The sequence below is a fragment of the Miniopterus natalensis genome, chromosome 11 (assembly GCF_054644295.1).
Source record: "Miniopterus natalensis isolate mMinNat1 chromosome 11, mMinNat1.hap1, whole genome shotgun sequence".
Classification (NCBI taxonomy): Eukaryota; Metazoa; Chordata; class Mammalia; order Chiroptera; family Miniopteridae; genus Miniopterus; species Miniopterus natalensis.
In genome coordinates, this window is record NC_142091.1 from 29,421,253 (window position 1) to 29,442,891 (window position 21,639).

Sequence of the window (21,639 nt, forward strand, 5' to 3'; positions counted from 1 at the left end):
TCCCTAAAGGGCCTCAGATTCCCACAGCTGACCCCTAACCTTCTATACTGCCTGCTCAGGCCATATGCTCTAAAGCCTCACTACCAAGATTATTCTAATCAGCTGACCTAACTTTAAGCCATTAAATTAATTTTCTTAAATAACTATACTTGAAATACAAATAAAGGCTGACTTGTATGAAATATAGAATTCTTTGTATAGTATACAAATAAAGATTTTACTTCCAAAGCCCTAAAAATTTCCACTCTTGCAAAATATCCTTTACTTAAGGTCTACTCATTATTCCTGCATCCTCTTGACTCTCCCTCAGAACTCATCTGTCTTCCTTCCACACCTGGCATATTCGATCAGCACGTATGAATCGTTCCTGAAGTTCCCCATTCTAACCTCCTGCAACTCTGCCTAGTTTGCAATAGAAAAGTGTTTCAATTTCATGTATACCTATTGTAAAGGCATAAGATGGTCAACAGTCCTGCCAGAAATAATAAATAATATTCACTTGCCATCATATGCCTTTTATAAAATTCTGCACAATTTCTGGTAAAGAATATATATATTATCATCTGAAAAACAAACACAAAAATATCTTGGCATTGTACAAATATCATATAAAACACGACAAAGTGTGACAAAGTATGAAGATACAGAACTCACATTGAATCCACAAGCTTCCTGACTAGAGCAATTATATTCATGCCTCCTGATTTCTCCTCCTGCTTCTCTGCCTTTTGTTCCACTTTTGCATACGCTGTCTCTGGTGAGTAAGAATGTGTGGGAATTTCTTCCTTCCCCACAATGAACCTAAAGAGAAAAGCACAATGTGCAGCATTTTTCACAGTTAAAAAAAAAAGTCAATGAGAAAAATAAACTGATTTTGTTATACATATAAAAAAAAAAAACTTTGGAAAGTACCTTATCATTTGAAATATTTTCTACAATTTATATAAAATCTAATCACCATTTAAAAAATAGTCCTTTGAAATCTAAATACTCAAAAATGTTAACAGTCATTTGTTTGACAGTGCAGGTTTTTAAAATTGTATTAACCAAGTAAAATATAGCACAGCACTTTTACAAAGCACCCTTTTAAATTAAGTCACCACTTTTAAAAGTATTATGAACTATTAACTTACATCTACTAGTTAGAGACAAAAATTCATTTTTTTCTCTAAAACCTATTAGTTACAATTGACTGTGTTTCTCATTTTTTTACTGGAAATTTATATCGAACGTCACTTTAAACAGCTGCAGTGCCACATAAGGTCATCTATAGGCACACGAAAAAATAGAGGAAACTAAAGAATGAGAATCAGAAAATGGTTACGATTCCATGTATCCTCACATCATTTCATGAGAAAATCTTAATTTCGACATTATTCCAATCTACTTATTCCCTTTCGGAAAAAACAAGTGAAGACACCATTCCTGTTTCATTAAAACTGGACAATATTTTTCCAAAGTCCCAATGCAAAAAAAAAAGTTACCACCATTAGATATCACTCAGTCAGTATCCTTTACTGAAGTTTTCATTTTTGCTGTGTACACCTTCATGTATAAGTCATTGCTCTTATAAACAACAACTAAGCTTTCTTAAGGGAACTCTACCTGATGAATTTTCAGAAAATATCATAAAATATAGATAAAATAGGGGATCAATAATACTCCACTATAATTCTGGAGCATGGGACCTTTGACAGATAAGGTAAGAAAATGTAAACACTTGTAAAAGACAGAAATAAAAAGTTGTTCCTATCAACAAGTGCAATCCATCCCGTCAGACAAACTTGGCAAAAAATCTAGCTTATCCAATTGTACGGTGTGTGCAATGAGATTGTCACCACAAAGCAACTGTGCATCCTTAGGAACTGTGAGTCCAAACGAATCTGGTTCTTAATCATGGGTATGCATGGAGAGTTTAAGATCTGTACTACTGTTCTTTATAAACAAGACAAAATTATGCTAGAGTAGATACAATAATACCTCTCGCACATTTCATAAGACTGCTGATATTTTGTCCAGGACTGACCATCTTAGATTAGAAGTCACTTCCTTGGAGATGCTCCCCCTGACCCAAACTGGAGTTAACAATCCTTCCTTTGTGTTCTCATAGCCCAATGAACCCCAGTTCTGAAGCATCTTTACAGTAGGTTACATCCCCCCAAACGGTGAGGTCTTTTAGATTATGTTTATCTTCCTTGCTATTATATCCTGGTGCAAAACATACTGTCTGGCATATAGCAAATATTTAGTTAATGCACACTGATTGACTAAATAAAGTAATAACTAGAACTTTCTGAGCATTTACTACATGACAGGCACAGTACTGAGCCTGTTACAAATATTAAATCACTAAATCCTCATAGCAACACTATGAAGTAGGTACCATAATTTCCATGAGACTTAGCATGAAAAAGTATCATATCTACAGCCAATAATATCAGTATTTATTTCAACCTAGAACTGTGTGACTCTAAAGCCTGGGTTCTTAATGGCCAAACTATGACACTTTGATGTTTTAACTACGGTGAAGAAGGCTTGGTGTGCCTTCAGACTTCCACACGGCTCTTCCCCCAGGATTCCGTCCCTGACTCTATCTAGAATTAGTAATCATTTTTTCCCAGAATAATTTTCTACAATACAGAGAACAATTAAATAGACCAAATCTGCCTGTTGTTATATGAGGATTTGAAGAAGAGACACAAAAATATCTGATGCATTTTGAGTATTAGCAAGGATGCTGGGAGTCTAAGGAGAGAGGTAGGAAGAAACAAAGGCAAAGTTTTCCCTTTAGGAAAACCAACTTTTTTGGCTGTTACCAAATTTCAGTTTAACATAGAATCATTTATAGCCAATGCAACAACAAAAAGTTATTTTCTAAAAAGTTTCATGATCTTTTAATGAAAAATATAATATGAAGAACTTACTGCTGTATATTATGACTTAGTTATTGTTACCATAGTTTCCACAACCAAAGATATTCTTAACCACACAATGGACTCAATTTGTTCCCTCCCAAACCAGTTTCTTTGCATGTATTCTGATTTTCTATTAATAGCACCTTTTCCCAAGCACTTAGGTTTTCAATACTGGGCTGGTATTGAGGGGTGGAAGAAAAGAAAAAATGAAAAATATCAGTCATTAGGTCTTCATTATTTTCCACTACAAGTCTCAATTTTTCCTCTTTCTCGTTAACTATCCGTTTTCACCCAAATCCCAGTCCCTATCATTTTATCTTTGTTCCTTCTGATTTTCTCTTTTTTAATGTCCCAAATACTGTGGCCAGACTGATCTTTCTGAAACACTGTTAATTACCCTGCTCAAAAACATTCAGTGACTCCCTACTGCTCATCTTATCAAATCCAAGTCTGTCTTACATTCTTTTCTCGGTCTTCGGTAATCTGCCTATCATAAAATATATGTTTATATTTTCTAATATAAACTTTCCATACCAATTAAGGTGATTTTCCCATTTTCTCCTCACCTTTCTTGTTTTCATTTTTCATGCTTTTGCTAACATTATTCACTTTCACCCATCTGCTCTACTTCCTCTCTTACAGTTATCTAAAACTATTCTTCAAGTAAAGTTTAAGACTTATCACCTACAAGAATGACAATGCACTTTCAGGCAATATGGTGTAGCAGGCAAACACTGTGCTCACCTCCTCCCATGAGTACATCAAAATTACAACTATTTCATAGAACAACCATCATTGAGAACCACCCGAAGACGAGCTGAACAGAAGCACTATAAAGATGTAAAGACGAAGCCATGACAGGCAGGTTGGAGGGGTAGCGATATGGAACAGTAGGTCCTACTCTCATGGTGTGGTGATTAAGGTTCAGGAGGAATAGCTCAGCAGCGGAGTACATCCCGAGGAATGAGGAGTCCTGGCCCCAGCCCAGAGCAACACTGCTAAGGAGAATTATCCCTGTAATATTTGGCTGTGAAAACCAGGAGGGATTGCATCTGAGTGAGACTAAGGGATGCTGGAGTCTCTTGAGGGGCATGCACAGACTCCCTCATCGTAGACTTGTGCACTCTTGGCTCCGGTGCAGGGGCAGCAGCTCAAAGAATACCAGGGACATACAGGGAAGAACTGAATTGACTGGCTTCATGGAAAGGACTGGATGGACAGGGGTCTGGGTGGCTCTCTCCAGAGACCAAATGCTGGCAGGTGCCATTTCTTTGTTGAGTGTGTACCCCACCCAACCAGCAGGTACAGGCAGGATCCAAACCTGAACTCTCCATTAACTTGGTGAACAACATTTGCCCTGCCCTGGTGATTCCCTGAGACTGCACCCTACCCAAATCTTGTACCTGACCCAAGCTGCTTCCAGAGGCTTTTCCACATAAACAGCCTACTTCAGCTCCATTGCAGACTCTCGTAAGATCTCTCAAAGGTTCACAAAACCCAAACAAGAAGTGGCTGGGTTTGGTGTGTCCTGCACCTTTTGCTAGGCAACCCCGAGCCCACCATAAGGGGTAACTGGTCTCGATATACCTTGGACTATACTAGAACCTCTTCCAAGAGCCTCCAGAATCAACAAACCTGGTGGCCAGCTTCAAAATTACACCAGAGCAGCACCCAACCAGGTCCATAAACAACATACCCAAAGGGCAGACTTGGCTGGCACCAGAAGCCCACTGACATCCCGGTAGAAATCAAGGCTCAACTACAGCAGAAGAACACACACAGTATACACAAGAGACACACAGGAACCGCCTGGCTGAGGTGAACAAGGATACTGCACCATTGAGCCTCACAGAAGGCCTACTACATAAGGCCACTCTGCCAAGACTGGGAGACATAGCAGCTCTACCTAATACATAGAAACAAATACAGGGAGTCATCCAAAATGTGGGCACAAAGAAACATGTCCCAAATTAAAGAACAGAACTGGAGAAAAGCTCCAGAAAAAGAACAAAACAAAATGGAGACAAGCATTCTACCAGATGTAAAACACTGGTTATAATGCTCAAGGAACTTAGGGAGAAAATAGATGAGCTCAGCGAGAATATCAACAAATAGATAGGAAACATAAAAAAGAATCAGTCAGAAATGCATAATACAATAAAATCAAGAATACATTAGAGGGAACCAGAAGCATATTAGATGAAGGAGATGATCAAATGAGCAATCTAGAAGATAAGGTAGCAAAAAACATTCCATAAGAACAGCACAAAGAAAAAAAATAAGGATACTTTAAGGGACCCTTGTGACAACATTAAGCATACCAACATTCACATCATAGGGGACCCAGAAGATGAAAAGAGAGAGCAAGGGATGGAAACCCTTTTTGAAGAAATAATGACTGAAAACTTCCCTGACGTGGCAGTGGAAATGGACATACAAATCCAGAAAGCACAGAGAGTCACAAATATGATGAACCCAAAGAGGCCCATACCAAGACACATCATAATTAAAATACCAAAAGTTAACAACAAAGAGAGGCTCTTAAAAGTAGCAAGAGAAAAGTAAGTAGTTATGTATAAGACAGCTCCCACAGGACTGTGAACTGATTTCTCAACAGAATCTCTGCAGGCCAGACGACACTGGCAGGAAATAGTCAAAGTAATAAAAAGCAATGACCAACAAACCAAGATTACTACACTTAGCAAGACTATCATTTAGAATCGAAGGAGAGATAAAGAGCTTCCCAGACAAGAAAAAGCTAATGGAGTTCATCACCACTAAACCAGTAGTACAGAAAAATGTTAAGGGTACTTCTTTAAGCAGAAAAGATCAAAACTATGAGTAAGAAAATATAAGAAAAAAATTCTCACAAGGCTAAACAGTAAAAGCAGTGGATCAACTAACTATAAACCTAGTACAAAGGTTAAAAGGCAAAAGTAGAAAGATGTTGTATAATTACAACAATAAGTAAAAACAATGACAAAAATATAAACGTGGAGGGAGTAAGTAAAGACTGTAGTGATTTTAGAATGTGTTCAAACTTAAGTGTTATCAACTTAAAGTAGCCAGCTATCAATATAGTTTGGTATATATGAAGCACATGGTAACCACAAATGAAAACTCTACACGAAATAAAGAGAACAGAATCCAAATATGACAGTAAAGAAAGTCAACAACATACAAGAGAAGAAAGCAAAAGAATAAGAAAGGAACAAAGAAATACAAAAACAATCATAAAATAATACCTATCAATAATCACTTTAAATGTAAATGGCTAATAGCCAAAGTAATCTTGAGAAAGAACAAACTTGGAGGTATGCTACCTGATATCAAACTATACTACAAGGTTATAGTAATCAAAAGAGCATGACTGGCATAAACACAGACACACAGATGAATGAAACAGAATAGAGGACTCAAAAATAAACCAAAGTCTCTACGGTCAATTAATCTATGATAAAGGAGGCAAGAATATACAATGGAGGGAAAGACAGTATCTTCAATAATGGATGTTAGGAAAGCTGGACAGAAACATGCAAAAAAAAGAAAGAAAAAAGAAACTGGATCACTTTCTTACACCACATACAAGAATAAACTCAAAATGGATTAAATAATTAAATTAAAGACCCAAAACCATAAAACTCCTAGAAAAACACATAGGCAGTAGGCTCTTTGACATCACTCTTAGTAATATTTTTTTGTATATATCTCCTCAGGCAAGGAAACCAAAAGGCAAAAAAGAAACAAATGGCACTACATCAAACTAAAGAGTTTTTGTACAGGGAAGGAAACCATCAACAAAACGAAAAGACAGCCTGGCCGGCATGGCCCAGTGGCTGAGCATCGACCTATGATCCAGGAGGTCGTGATTCGATTCCCAGTCAAGGCACATGCTCGATCCCCAGTGTGGGGTATGCAACAGGCAGCCAACCAATGACTCATCACTGATGTTTCTCTCTCTCTCTCTTCCTCTCCCTTCTTCTCTCTGAAATCAATATATTTATATTAAAAAAACAAAAACAAAAGACAATCTATTGAATGGGAGAAGATATTTGCCAATAATACACCCAACACGTGGCTAATATCCAAAATATATAAGGAACTCATACAACTTGACACCAAAAAAAAAACCTGATTTAAAAATGGGCAGAAGACCTGAATAGACATTTCTCCAAATAGGAGATATAATTGTCCAAAAGATATATAAAAAGATGGTCAATGTCACTAATCATCAGAGAAATGCAAATTAAAATCACAATGAGATATCATTTCACACTTGTCAGAATGGCGACCATCAACAAACCAACAAACAAGTGCTGGTGAGGATGTGGAGAAAAGGGAACCCTCATGCACTGTTGGTGGGATTGCAAATTGGTGCAGCCACCACGCAAAACAGTACAGAGGGTCCTCAAAAAATTAAAAGTAGAACTACCATATGACTCAGTAAATCCACTTCCCGGGATTTACCTGAAGAAATCCAAAACACTAATTTAAAAAATTATATGCACCCCTATGTTCACTGCAGCATTATTTACAATAGCCAAGATATTGAAGCAACCTAAGTGCACATTGACAGACAAATGGACAAAGATGTAGTGTGTGTGTGTGTATACACACACACACACACACACACACACACGATGTCCCCAAAAATGTATACACAATTTAACAGCTGATAGCTCAATTTTGAAAATGAAATGTATTTTAATAAACACTGCCTTTATAATTGTTCAAAGTGTGTGTATACATTTTTGGGACACCCTATATACAATAAATATTACTCAGCCAAAACTATATATACGTATTACTCAGCCATTTAAAAAAAAGAAATCTTGCCATGTGCGACAACATGGATGGACCTGGAGGGTATTATGCTAAGTGAAATAAGTGAGACAGAGAAAGACAAGTACCATATGATTTCACTTACATGTAAAATCTAAAAAATGAGTAAACATAACAAACAAATTCGTAGATAATGAGAACAAACTGACAATTGCCAGATGGGAGGGGAATTGGGGGATGGGTGAGAAAGGTGAAGGGATCAACATGTGCATATTGCCAGTTATACAAATAGTCACCAGGAGGTAGAGTACACCATAGGAATATAGTCAATAATGTTGTAATAACTATGTATGGTGTCAGATGAGTATTAGACTTAGTTAGGTGATCACATCGTAAGTTATATAAGTATCTAAATCATTACGTTGTACATCTGAAACTAATATATGTCAACTGTAATTGATAAATTTTTTAAAAATTTAAATAATAGCAGCCAATGTTTTGACACGATGTGCCATGCACAGAATTCTAAATACACTTCATACATTAACTCATTTGACCCTCAAAATAACCTTATGAGACAATCATATAAAGGCTTCTCCTAGTACTGAGGCCCATCCCTCTGTTTCCCTCCAATAGCAGTAAATACCACACTAGTAATCTTCACTAAACATTTCCTATACGTACTTTGGAGAAGAAAATAGGCAACATTTATGACATAAATTGGAAGAGCACTGGGTTTGGAGTCAGTATATATAGTCATTGTGTAATGTTAAATTAAATTAGTCAAACATTCTAAGCCTCAGATTTTCATCATGTCACATGGGCATAAAAACCCACCTCACAAAATGTTTGTGAAAATTTAGTTTCCTAATCTATAGGAAAGTGTTTGTGAACTATAAAATACAATGCTAATATTAACCGACATTTCCACAGTATCTACCATGTGCCAATGACTGGTAAGAGATGGGCTATGAGGTATTTGACAAAGCATGAATCCTGCCCTAAAGAAGCCCATAATCTGGGACCACACCATTAAGTACTTAATATTCCAAAAATTGTTCATGTGTAGCTTTGTCTGTTTAAGCCACCTGAGGAGAGAGTTCTGGTACTTATTTTCTAATACCCTATGGTATAAGGAACATAATAGGTCCCAAAGTAGATGCTAATTGATTATTTAGGAAGGAAAAAATCCAATAAATATTCTTTTAATGAAATATTCACAAAGTCACTTTTGTGACTTCTAAAATTACTTTCAACTCAAAAACTTAGTCAATAAATATTATAATTATATATAATGATATTACTTTATAAAAGAAGTTAACTCGTAAATTCTCTTGACATAAAGTAAATAAAATATGCTACTCACCTAAGTGCTGAGAATGTAAATCCTTTCAAACCATCTTTGGACCTAAAACAATAAAAATTTACAATGATTAAATAACATGTTTTGAGATATAAAGCAGTATATTAAATAGCTATTAAAATTTTTCTGAAAAATGATTATTGTTTAAAGGTGAAACTCTTTTAGGACAACAATCAGAGCAGCACGAATGGTCAAACAAACAACAGTGAAGCAAGCCATCTTACACAAAATCATTAAAATGATAATGTTTTCCTACATCATATTGATATAACTTGAGGCTCAACTCTCAGAGTTGCAGGTTGAAGAGGGATTTAAATAAATCTTCTAAGGCCTCCATGTGGACTTGAAAGGAAGGCTGGGAGTGGAGCACTCTTCATTCTACCCAATCCATGGGGGGGCAATTTGTTTTGAAGTAAAAGGACACATACACCTGCTGGGTATTATGTATAGGTCAATTCAAGGTCCTGACTTCTCCCTACTTATTAATTCAATGAATGCAGAGCAATGTAGAGTTGGCAGGCACAAAAAAGCATCAAGTTTAGTTCAACAGTTTTAACTTCTGAGGAAGCCAATCAGATAACATAGCAAGGGGAACAGGATAGGGGTGGGAGGAGAGCTCAGGGAAAGGATTCCAAATAATATTTACTGAGTGCTTCCTGTTGCTGGGCATTGTTTGGGACCTTTTATATGTGTTGCCCTCATTTAATTATATCACAACTCTATGAATAGTTCTTTCTCTATTCCACAGCTGTGCAGAAGTGTCCCCAAAATGCAGCAACTTCCCAGATGTAACAAAATAAACAGTAGTCAGAATTCGGGGGGGAAAAAATGTTCATCTAACTTAAAAGTCACAGTTTTCTCTTAGACCTTCCTGAAAAAGTGTATTCCTTTTAATTAGGGAAGATTCAGACTACTGACAATTGAGAGAGAAAAAAGACTGTCAGATCTGCAAAAACTATTTTAACGAAATTTAAAAATTAGGACATTATTATACTGGTCTTAATGGTCCACTTTATAGGTATGAGTAAGCTACTCAAGAATCTTTGGGTATCTAGTATCAAAATCCCTTGCAGAAACTATAAAGATTGGTGATATAATGATGTTGTAATGTATGTTAATACGACCCTGTCTATTCTTAGATAAAAAGTACAACCTCAAGTCTAATTGGGCAAATCTCTCTGTATATCTTTAACATAACGGCACAAAGAAAATGCACAAAAATATAAGAAATCTCTCTTACAAATTTGGATATGTATATTTTATTGAAGGACATATAAAATCCAGAAAAGAATTTAATCCGTGTGCACAGAGAAGTTTTAAAGCATTTAAGAATTCATTTCAATTAAGCAACATGATCTACTTTGTGGTCGTGTTAACAGTGAGAAATGTAACCACAGAATTTAGCTAATACGCTACATAATTACCTACAGAATGAGCGTAAAGGCAAAAGAATTCATGTTAAGTTAAAAATGTGCATGGGAAAACTATAGTATTAAAAATCTTAAAGTTATCTTTTTCCATCTGAAGCAAGTGTTTCTCAGTAATTTAAAACCCATAATTAAGTAATTTCTAGATAGGTGTGGTGGTGAGAGGCTAGGCTAGTAGTCTATTGACTGGAAAACAGAAAGCAGCAGATTGATTAAAAGATTATATACAACTGGGAACAAATTTTGGCTTTAGTGTGCTATTGTTAAAAGACAGCCATTTATCTTTGTGCAACGCTGAATAGATAAAGGGTTCTGACAACTTGGTCTAGTCAGGATTGCATATTGTGACCTTCAACAATAAATCTAATTGCAGACCAAACATCAAAAAGTAGCTTTCAAATATAAAAGGGCATATACGAATGAATTTGCAATTTCATTATGATGCAAGTTTGGTTCTTTCAGCAGAACCCTGTGGGAAGCACTTCATATTGATAAAGTCTTAGCCCTGGTTCAAAAGGGGCTTTTCTTCTTTCTATTCATGTGTGTAAGGTCTGTTAATGTAATTGAGGGTCAGATGCCTATGTCAAAAGAACAAAAAAGCAATTATTCCCATAAAAAGAATCTTTAAAATAGTAATACTGCCCTGTACTTTGACACCAAGAGTATTGTTTGAGCCTTACCCTAACTATGCAACACTATTATTCTCCGTGTTAAATGTAAAAAGTATGATATAAACATCAAGATTTATACAAAGCAGACCTCATTAGAAGGTCCCTCACTATCCCATGGATTTGGTGATTATAATGTAAATTAAATCACATTCTCCATTCAGGTGTTGAGGCTCACTGATTTATTCAACAAATATTGACCAAGTGCCTACTATGTGTAAGCACTGATTTAGGTTCAAAGGATGTAACAGTTAACAACAGAATCCCTGCTTTCAAAAGGCTGACAATCTAGGTAGGGGAGAGATATAATTTAAAAAGTAAATGTGTCATGTGATGATCATGGCTATGGCGAAAAGAAAAGCAGAATCGGGAGAAACAGTGATGGAGCCAGGCCTTATCTTCCTATATAGTGTGATCAGGAGGGACCTCTCTGAGAAGGTGAAATTTGGTAATTTGATCAGAAACCTTACTGATGAGGAGAAAGCATTTCAGTTTGAAGGAAGAGCAAGTACATAGCCCCTGAAGAGGAGTCTGCATGGCAGGTGGAACAGTAGGTCACTGCAGCTGGAGCAGAAGAGGGGAGGGAGACAGCTGTAGGAAGTGAGGTCATAGGAATAGCTTTGGAGGGAGACCGTCGTCTACAATTTTTATAGGGCCCTTTGGGCACGTTATAAACTTTGGAAGGTTCTCAGCAGAGGAGTGACAAGATGTGTTTTAAATTTTAAGATAATCACTTTGGCTTCTGGCTGGGAAATAAGACTACAGGAGGGCACTGTTAGAAGCAAGGAGGTGAATTCCCAGGAAAAAGATGCCTGTGGCTTGACTAGATCACCGTGGCAGAGGTGGAGAGAAGTGGTAAGATTCTGAATGTATTTCCAAAACAGGATTGGGGAAAATTCTTGATGGTTTCAATGTGGGGTATGAGCAAAAGAGAAAATTTACAAATTATTGAAATAATTTTAGTTTGCACAAATGGAAAGATAAAATGTCCATTTGCTGAAGTGAGAAAGACTATGGGAGAAACAGGTTTCAGGAGAAAATCAAAGTTTTGTTTTGGACATGTTAAGTTTGAGGTGCACATTAGCTATAAAGGGAAACGTTAAGGAAGCAATCAGCCGGTTATAAAGGTTTGTGTTAAAAAGCGAAGTCTGATTCATATATAAGTTAATACTTAAACCCATGGGACTAGACATAATCATCTAGGCAATAAGTGTCCATAGAGAAAATATCCAAGAACCGAGTATATTTTAGTTCTCCATAATTTTTAGTGCAGAAAATCTCTTCTATGGGAGAAAAAATAAACTTCTCCTCCTAACAAAAGCACTCTCATTTTTATTTTTGAGTGTACATAAGGATAAAGCATTTAATTCACGCATACATAGACTTTTCTATTAATGTTAGTCTATGCAAATGACAAACAAGGAGTATTACTCAATCCATAGTTATTGAATCTCTCTACATTTTCAAAGTTCTCTGCTATGAATGGCATAAAAACAAAGCCAGAAGAGGAAATAAGGAAAAAGAACTTGTAGCATTATATAAAAAAAAACTTAGTTGATTCACAGCTAATCATAGAGGTTAGAGCTGGAATTGAAACTTATGTACAAGAAAGTATAAAGTTTAATACTATTGTCATTATAATAATATTCTTAGCAAAATGACACAAAGATAAAATAATTTTTTTCAGTGAGAAGTGTTGCAAATGATAGTAAAAGAAACAATTTTGCCCCCAGAAGATTCTTTTCTCATGCTTAATTTCCATGAAATTACTTCCATAAGGTACTTTTAGCTTTACAACACTGTACCAGCAGATGTCGCTAGTAAACCATTTTTGGAAGAATTTGTAGCTCTTTGATGTGATTTTCATATAAAATATTTTGTTGTTTTCCCTTAAAAACACATAGGTATTCAAAATGTTGCTAATCTTAGTTAAATTGCATTAAGTTCTTCCAAGTAAATATGTAATATTAAACTTTAAACGATGTGTGATTTCTAGTCTATAGGGGAACAGAATTTGCCACACCAAAACATGCTTTTTTGGTATACTATTTTTTTTAATTGAGGTAACACTGGTTAATAACATTATATAAATGTCATGTATACAACATTATAACTCGATATCTGTAAACTTTATGTGTGCTTACCACCAAAAGTCTAGTTTCTTTCCATTACCATATAATTGACCCCTATCCAATTCACCCTCCCCAACCCCCACTCCCTTCCCCTCTGAAAACCACCATTCTGTTGTCCCTATCTATGAGTTTGTTTTTGCTTTGTTTTGTTTGCTTGTTTGTTTTCTGTTTTATATTCCGCATGAGTGAAATCATACAGCTATAGAAAGTGGTCAAAAGGATATGCCTCAAACAGTTTTTAGTAGGCTACCTATTAAGCATGGGAAGATATAACATTTTACTCTATATTTATATATCATTTTGAATTTTTTACAAGTATACATTTATATATTATTTGTGCAGTTTGTTTAATTCAAAACACCAATACCTGAACATTTAAGGACAGATAAAACAGTATAAAAGGTATCCATCTCCATTTCACCAACATGATGGCAGAGAACATAAATCTCAAACTAGTCAATTTTACTCATTAATACTGATGTAGAAGTTATGCTAGAAGGCATAAAATTACTAACTAAAATAAATGGTTTAGACTAGAATTTTCTGAAACCATGATCCCAATAAACGTGGATAATCAGGTTATTATAACGATAAAAACATTCATCAAGTATCAATTTCAGAATTCTTTTGTCCCATTTTTACTCAATGAATTGATTAGAAGGAAACTCAAATATTGGTTAAATATTACAGCATCTATTTTCTTCACTCAACAATCATTTATGAGAACCTAATACACAGATGGTGCTGTGCTGCGGATCGCTAGAGGGAATGCAAAGATAAGCTATATACCGTATCTGACATGAAAAAAGGTGTCTGTAAAGCTATCTGTATGCTTGTCAAATAAGGGAAAACAATCTTGACTAAAAGTTCTAACACAATTTCTTTTATCACTAGTGTTTTCTAGGGGGTTAATTACTGTATTTGTACTTTAATTCAGCTTCAAATTTCCTTAGTCCAGCATTTTACATCATCTATCCCCTTAAATAATTTACAAATAGTATATGCAAAATCACAAATATACTAAAAGATTGGCAAAAAAAAAAAAAAAGAGTTGAATTTAAAACTCATGCACATTGATAGTTTTTAAAGTATTATAATATATTGATTATATCATAATCATCTAAGTCACTTGGTATCAAAACTGAAAGTTACATTCTTAATGTGAACAGAATTTTTTTGTTGTTGTTAATCCTCACCTGAGGGTATTTTTTCCACTGATTTTTAGAGACAGTGGAAAGGGGAGGGGGAGGGGGGAGAGAGAGAGAAACACCAACTGGTTGCCTCCCACAGGCCCAGCCATGGGCTGGGGTAGAACCTGCAACCCAGATCAGTGCCCTTGACTGGGAATGAAACCCATGACCCTTTGGTGTGCGGGCCAACCCTCTGACCACTGAGTCACACCGGCCAGGGTGAACAGAATTATTTTTTAAAATTCAAGTATATTTGGGGTTTGAAAAGAATGACATAATTATATAGTTTCAGACAACAGCTGGGTCTTCAAATTTTTGATTTGTCTAATTATCTTATTATCATTGGTACTAAAAACATAAATACATTTGGAATAATACAACTAAAAAGTTTAATTTGAAAGTTAAAAAAAACCCAGAATGCCTATTTAAATACCTTAAATTTGATACTCACAGTTGTCTTCATTTTAAAGAAAGACTCATGCAATTTTATAGTTTCTTTTTAAGTAGAATGTTTATTTTGTTTTTAAAAACCCACAGAAAAGAATAAATCACTTTTTCCAATTAATTTTCCTAATCCATTTTCAAATGCTGAAGCTCACCTTAACACTCAGTTATAATTCAGTAATTAAAATTTGATCAACTATAGATTTTTGATTGACACCTATTTATCATAAGAATATAAAAAATATCATTAATTATGTTTTGTTTTAAAAAAATCTTCAGTGTCCTAATCACGTATGTATACTCCAACAGGTTAAATCAATCATTTAGACTTACTACTCAGAACTTGGGGCGTGTGATTAAAATAAATTACATTGCTTACATACACACAACAGGTTTTTCCACTTAAGTCCACTATTGTTTGAATAATAAAACAGACTGAGAGATTTCAGTTTCAGCCTGCATATGACACTTAATATGAGAAAACAAGAAAACTAATATTATGCTCCTATTTTAAGAAAACTCACATACAAAAATCTGAAGTTGGAATAGCAGCAAATTAAGAAATTTGGGGAAGATTATTTTATTAGCTTCATGAACATGTTATATATCTACAAATTAACTTCCAATTGGATTCCTTTAAATAGTGAATTCTCCCGATGCATTAAAAATATTATTTTTTATTCTGGTGCATACTTCACAGTCCATTTATTTCATACAGAATGGGGCACTTTGTTCTCAAGAACCTGAGGAAAGTTGCTGAAGCAGGCAGCAGTTATGGGTAATCAAGTGTGATTGTAAGTCCCCAGATGAATATTGTGTATTTTTTCCTGGTGTGTCCTAAACAGAAATTGGAAACATTTGGATTCAAACTTATAGTAACAACTCCAATAGAATCAGATTTCTCCTTAAACTAGGAGAGACTGGAACTGTTTTGCTTTAAAATCCAAACTAAAGAAGGTCACGCTCCAAGCTGTCTTCAATTGCTACGGAACCAAGAGTTACCTTCAGACTGTGTCTAAAAGAAATGTTAATTAGGATGAAATTCCCTCTCAAAATGAACTGGTAATAGCAATACTAGTCAAACCTGAAATGTCATGTGTTTAGACTTGACAAATTAACTATAGCCAAAAACCAAACTTAACATCCAAATGGTTGTCTTATGTAAATCCAAGAAAAAGCTTAGCAAATTTTTAAGAGGGGCATTGCTATGGACAACAATTATTTACATTAAACAAAATTATAACCACAATACTAAACTAATCTATTTTTAAAGGCCTCAAGACTGGCAAGTATGTTCATTTTTTCCCCCTCCAATAATGATGGTGAAAAAAGATTAAAACAAGTGTTTTCAATTATATAGCATCTTCAAAGCAACATAAATTTATTTTCAAATGCATGTTGTATCTATGTCATTAAAATAATATGTTGGTGTCAATGTGCCCGCTGTGTCCACAGAGAGAGGCTGAGGTGGTCAAGCTCCCACCCGAGCACCTGGGCACCTGGACCTCGAGGCTGTCGCTCCCTTAGTCTTGGCCACTGTCCAGGCTGTGAGCAAGAGGAAGCTGCAGTCCACCCGCTCGCCCTCACCCTGACACCTTCAGCAGTAAACAAGATAAAAGGGCTTCTCAGAGATAAGCCTGAACATGCAGGTGTGAAAGGTGGTGTCAGAGCCAGGGATTGGAGTGGCCTTTCTTATACTCGAGAACATATGAAGGCAGGAGGAGATGACAAAGAAGTTGTTCAAGACGGAGTCAGAGTTCATGGGAAAGAAAGCATCGCTAACACTTCAGGAACAGAAACAGACTATGCTGAAGACAAATTATGCAGTGGGTTTGTGTTCAATAACCCAAACATAAAAGCAACGTGTGGCTGTGGAGAAAGCCTGACTATGTGACTCCTCAGGACTGCGCTGGCTGCAGCTCCAGGAAAGCTGCGGGAGCCCTGGGCTTACTGAAGACATCATGGGACTGCCAGGGGCTTAAGCTTTATAATGCACAGCTGCTGTAGGAGGAAAACAGTGGTGCATTTTGAAAATGAAGTCAGTGTGTTCGATTTCAGAAGTGGTACTTGTATTCTTTTTAGGGGACAGAATGGGAAAGCCATCAATCTCTTTGGGTTATTTTTCTAATCTGAAGAAAAAACATCCTACCCTGCACTTAATTCTCTCCCATCCTTTCTGTCAGAACCAGTTTCACGGGAGGTGCCTGCCTGGGAGGACTTCGGGAAATACATTATTAATAGGTGTGCACTCTACAGATCTCTGTTGAATGACTTGAATGTGCACCTCCAAACCAGGTGGATGGTTCTTAAAATTCAGAGGCAGAAAGTCCTGACTGCTGGGTTGACAGGGTGGTGCACTGTTTTTCTACACAAGCTTGGCACAGCCTTTCTACAGTTTTATCCAAAATTTCATTGCCCGATGCCTCATTTTCTGACCCTTTAGCAGCATCAGCCATTAGATGAAAGTATCAGAGATCTCCTTGAACTGCAGTGCAGGCCAGTTTTGAGTGATGGTGTCAAAAAGGAAGAAATACTTTGCCCACCATTTTTTATCCAATTCTTTTGCCACTCTAAATATCTACTCAAGGTGGGATCTCAAGATGACTTAGGTCCCTTTATTTGAAAGATCTCTTACAAGCCATCTAGCCCACCCCCTCAATTCTACAGCTGAGGAAGCAAAACCCCCCAGGAAGCAGAAGGGCTTGTGTCCACCTCCACACTGCAGAGCAGAGCAGAGCAGAGCGGGAACGGCTCACACCTCCCCTTCCATGCAGGCGACACGGCAGCCAGGCACTGTCGCAGGCAGCAAAGGCAAATGCTTTGCCTGGCTTCTCTTTCTGATTCACGTTTCTATAAGATTTCTATGTGATTTTATGGAGATCATATTTTTATTCTGAGTGAGAAGAATCTTATTTTAAAACTAATTTATGTGAATTACCATGTTGTTTCTTTTAAACTATGAAGCAGTGGTTTAAACTAGCAGGGAAGACATGTGGCAACCCAGAAACACATTTTGGAATGTAGTAGTAATTGTGAAGCAGAACATAGGGGTCCGCTACTAAAATTCCCAATATGCATACACTTTCTGGATCCTAAGTCCAATTGCAAAAATTTTTAAATCTACTATTTTAACCTAACATTTTATCACCAATTTTTGTTTTTAACAGTGTTTCTTTCGCCATGTAATTATTGATTTTCCTGGGTTTGACATAGTGTTTTAAGAAATGACATGTGTGATTTTCTTTTTAAGCCAATTCTTATGAATTAAAGTAGCTGAGTTCCTTGACACTTAATGTACGTAGTGACTGAGTTGTCAATTTAAAAATGTGTCCTCTTTGTGATTATAAATAATAACAAGATGGCAACTGGCTTTCATATTGAACAAAATGGCAGCTATCTGAAATTAAAACATCAGGAGATACTTTCTCATAAACTGATGCTTATTTAATATCAAAGTTCAAATCTAAAATAGATAAAATATGCATCTCTAGGTAATGGCACAAAAACATCATTGGAAACTACTATTTTCTGATTAACTGAGGACTACAAAGTAACCTAACTCTAAAAGAAAAACGCCCATTTCAAATACTTGAGCCTACTTCATTCGTCTTAAAGATGATGAACTTAATTTGTTGTATGTGTAACAGAAATTGGGCAAGTTAACACATATTGGAATCTTGCTGGCTTATAGATGGTATTAGAAAATGGAATATTGGAACTAAAGTAACCTGAGAGACTTACATTTTACAGATTAAGAAACCAAGGCCCAAGGAAGTTAAGTGTTCTGCCAGAAAACAGAGTTTGGTCCCAGACATCCTTATACCACAGTAAATCATTTTATATCCCAATCATCTGACTGTGCCTGCTGAGGGCTCACTGTGGAGAGGAAATACTACAGAGAAGTAAGGGGATCTGGGTCTGGAAAGAGAAACCGCAAATCACCCGAATGGAGACAGAGCAATGGTCTTCCAACTGACACTACACAAAGACTTTACCAGGGACACTGGAACCTGGACAGTGTTAAAGGAACCAATTTCCACTGTCTCACTTCCACAGGTCTTCCTACCTAAACACGGTCTGCCTGAAAGTGTACTCTGGTCAGGAGTCCATGCTGGCTTCCCTCTGCGCGTCCTCTTATAGCAGCTACTTTTCAAATCCGTCTCTCCAGAATTTCCCAGACAATCAGAAGGCCTACTCTTGGTATTAATTTGCCACCTTTAGGAACTTAAATTTCAAAAGCACCTCCATCCCAGACATGAATACAAAAAACAGTACTGAATTGAGGCCTCATTGTGTTTCATATTACACAACAAGAAATTAAACTTCTGAAAGAAATTCATGAGATCACTCTTCCCGTATCTGTCTCTCTGTAGCAAGCTGTATCATTACTTTCAGACACATCTCACATTTCCTCACCTGGTCCGTGGTCATCCTGGTCCTTCCATATGCAATGACCTCTTCAACCACCCTCCTTTCTCAAGAGAACTCCTACCAAGTCCATCAGGAATGGCAATTTCTCTCACAATTAGATGTGACCATCTGTTTCTGAAGCTCCCTTTGTTCTTTATATGGGGGAAGGGGGAGACTTTTATTTGACTTATATCATAGGAATACCCAGAGCTACCTAATCTACTCTACCAAATTTAGGGTTTCTAAAGACATTTTGTGGGTCCATGTTCCAGAATCAAAGGAGCAATTTATAGAGTTTACTTCTTTAATAATGAGGCTGGGAAACATTCTGCATTTTGTTGTTATAGCACTGACTGAATAATTAAGGTATCCAGGAATATAATTTAACAGGCTATATCACTCAGGATAGGCTAGACCAGCGATTCTCAAAGTGTGGTCCCTGGAACAGCATCAACATCAGATGGTAACTTGTCAAAAATACGAATTCTTGGTCCCCAGCCCAGACCTACTAAATTCAAAAACTCTTAAGAGTGGGGCCCAACAATCTGTACAATCTATGATTTAACAAAATCTTCACGATTCCAACGCACGCTCAAGTTTGAGAACTACTGGACTAGGTTATGTGCAGTAGTAAAATTTCAATGGTTTTAATAACAAAACTTTATTTCTTGCTTATGCTACATGTCAAACAAGGGTTGGCTAGGGCTCAACTATATGTCATCGTTATTTTGGACCTTAGGATTAAGGAGAAGCATCTACTCAGATCTGATGATTGTTGGAGCAGAGAAAAAAAAGGAGAATATAGGACACGAGGTTCTGACTCAAAGCTTCTGCTCAAAAGTAAACATAAATCATTTCCACTCATATTTAATTAGCCAAACCAACCTAAGGCCAGGCATGATGTCATCAGGGCAGGGAAGTAAAATGCTTCCCCAGGGAGGAGCAGCAAAGGTTTTTGAACAATAACAGTCTACCATTCAGGCCAAGCATATTATTGTTGAAGAGCAATTATGCTTGTTTATTATATTTAAGGAAATTCAAAGCACAATTCCTTTTTTCCTCCCAAATCCTATCACTTAGTCTTTTTCACAATTTCACTTTAAGTATGATAATCTTAATATCTTGTTCCTTGTTTCAGAAATGGGCTGGTTCTACAACATATCAATATTTTGCATGTATGCATAAACATGTGTGTACTCTTGAGTTTTTTCTAATTATTAAAGCATTCAGAAATGTCACATTGTTCAATTATGTATCCCAAGTACCTACTTCAGTGCATAGCACATAGTGACTCAGTAAGACATTTTTATATGTGTAGTAACTGAAAATACTGTGTTTTACAGTAATTATATTTCAATTGGGTGCCAAGTTTCTTGGATTCATTTTTTTAACAGCAATTCTAGGGGTTTCTGTACTTTTAGTCTGAAGGAAATTTATTTTTTAATCAGCTATCCCAATACTTATTAACAATGCCCAGTGATCATCCCTAATATAAATTTTTATTGATTTTTTACACTGATAATTTAGTATGAATTTACCCTTAGACATAAATATGCATAAATTGGGGTGTAAACAGGAGTTTCTTCTATTAATGAGGAGCTGTTTTTAATACCTCAAATGAAAAAAAAAAAATGACTATAATATAAAACTATCAAGTCCAAAAGGCAGGATACTGGGGATGCTGATATAGGCATCTTTGCCACTGTACTAGAAGCTGTAACTGAGTAAACAAGTTGAGATCATAAAGTTTGTAGGTTGGGGTATTATTCACATCCATTCATCATTAATTCACTCATTCACGCAGTTAAATATTTCACAAATATTTACTAGGCGTCGACTATGTACCAGGCAGGTTGCCAAGTGCTGAGGCTGGCATTGAGCATGTTTTCCAGTAGTTTACAATCCAGCGGGGTATACACATAAGTGAAAAGTGCTAGTACATTATACAAAGAACCTTCATATAAAGTATACAGTGCTACAGAAGCACAAAGGAGAGGTGTCTCAGCCTGGCTTGGTCATGGAAGGCTCCAGAAAAACAGAAATATTTAAGGTGATATGTAAGGGAAGATGCAGGGAAGAAAACAGGGAGAGACAATATATGTAGGACACTCGGCATTCTGGGAACTGTGACTGGAGCAATTGGACTGGAGCATGGAGATATGGAAGCAGAGTGGAGAAAGGCTGGCACAGGCCAGACCACACCAAAAACAAGTCTCAACTCTGACATGACCAGATTTGTGTATAACAAAGATATTCCACGTATAGGTTTCATGACCTACTACTAAATCCCATCTCATTGTTTATTTTT

At 36.3% G+C, this 21,639-nt stretch overlaps 1 protein-coding gene and 1 pseudogene across 2 annotated transcripts in view; one reads left to right on the forward strand and one right to left on the reverse strand.

Annotated features, from left to right (window-relative positions):
* Positions 1 to 21,639, reverse strand: part of TMEM135 (transmembrane protein 135) — a 198,456-nt gene that overhangs the window by 20,241 nt on the left and 156,576 nt on the right. For both annotated transcript variants that reach the window (XM_016206817.2, XM_087821617.1), the window contains 2 exons: positions 9,064 to 9,105; positions 655 to 801 (listed from right to left, as the gene is read on the reverse strand). In XM_016206817.2, coding sequence (XP_016062303.1) covers positions 655 to 801; positions 9,064 to 9,105 — 189 coding nt within the window. The remainder of the gene's footprint in view (positions 1 to 654; positions 802 to 9,063; positions 9,106 to 21,639) is intronic.
* Positions 11,501 to 16,815, forward strand: LOC107532336 (iron-sulfur cluster assembly 1 homolog, mitochondrial pseudogene; annotated as a pseudogene).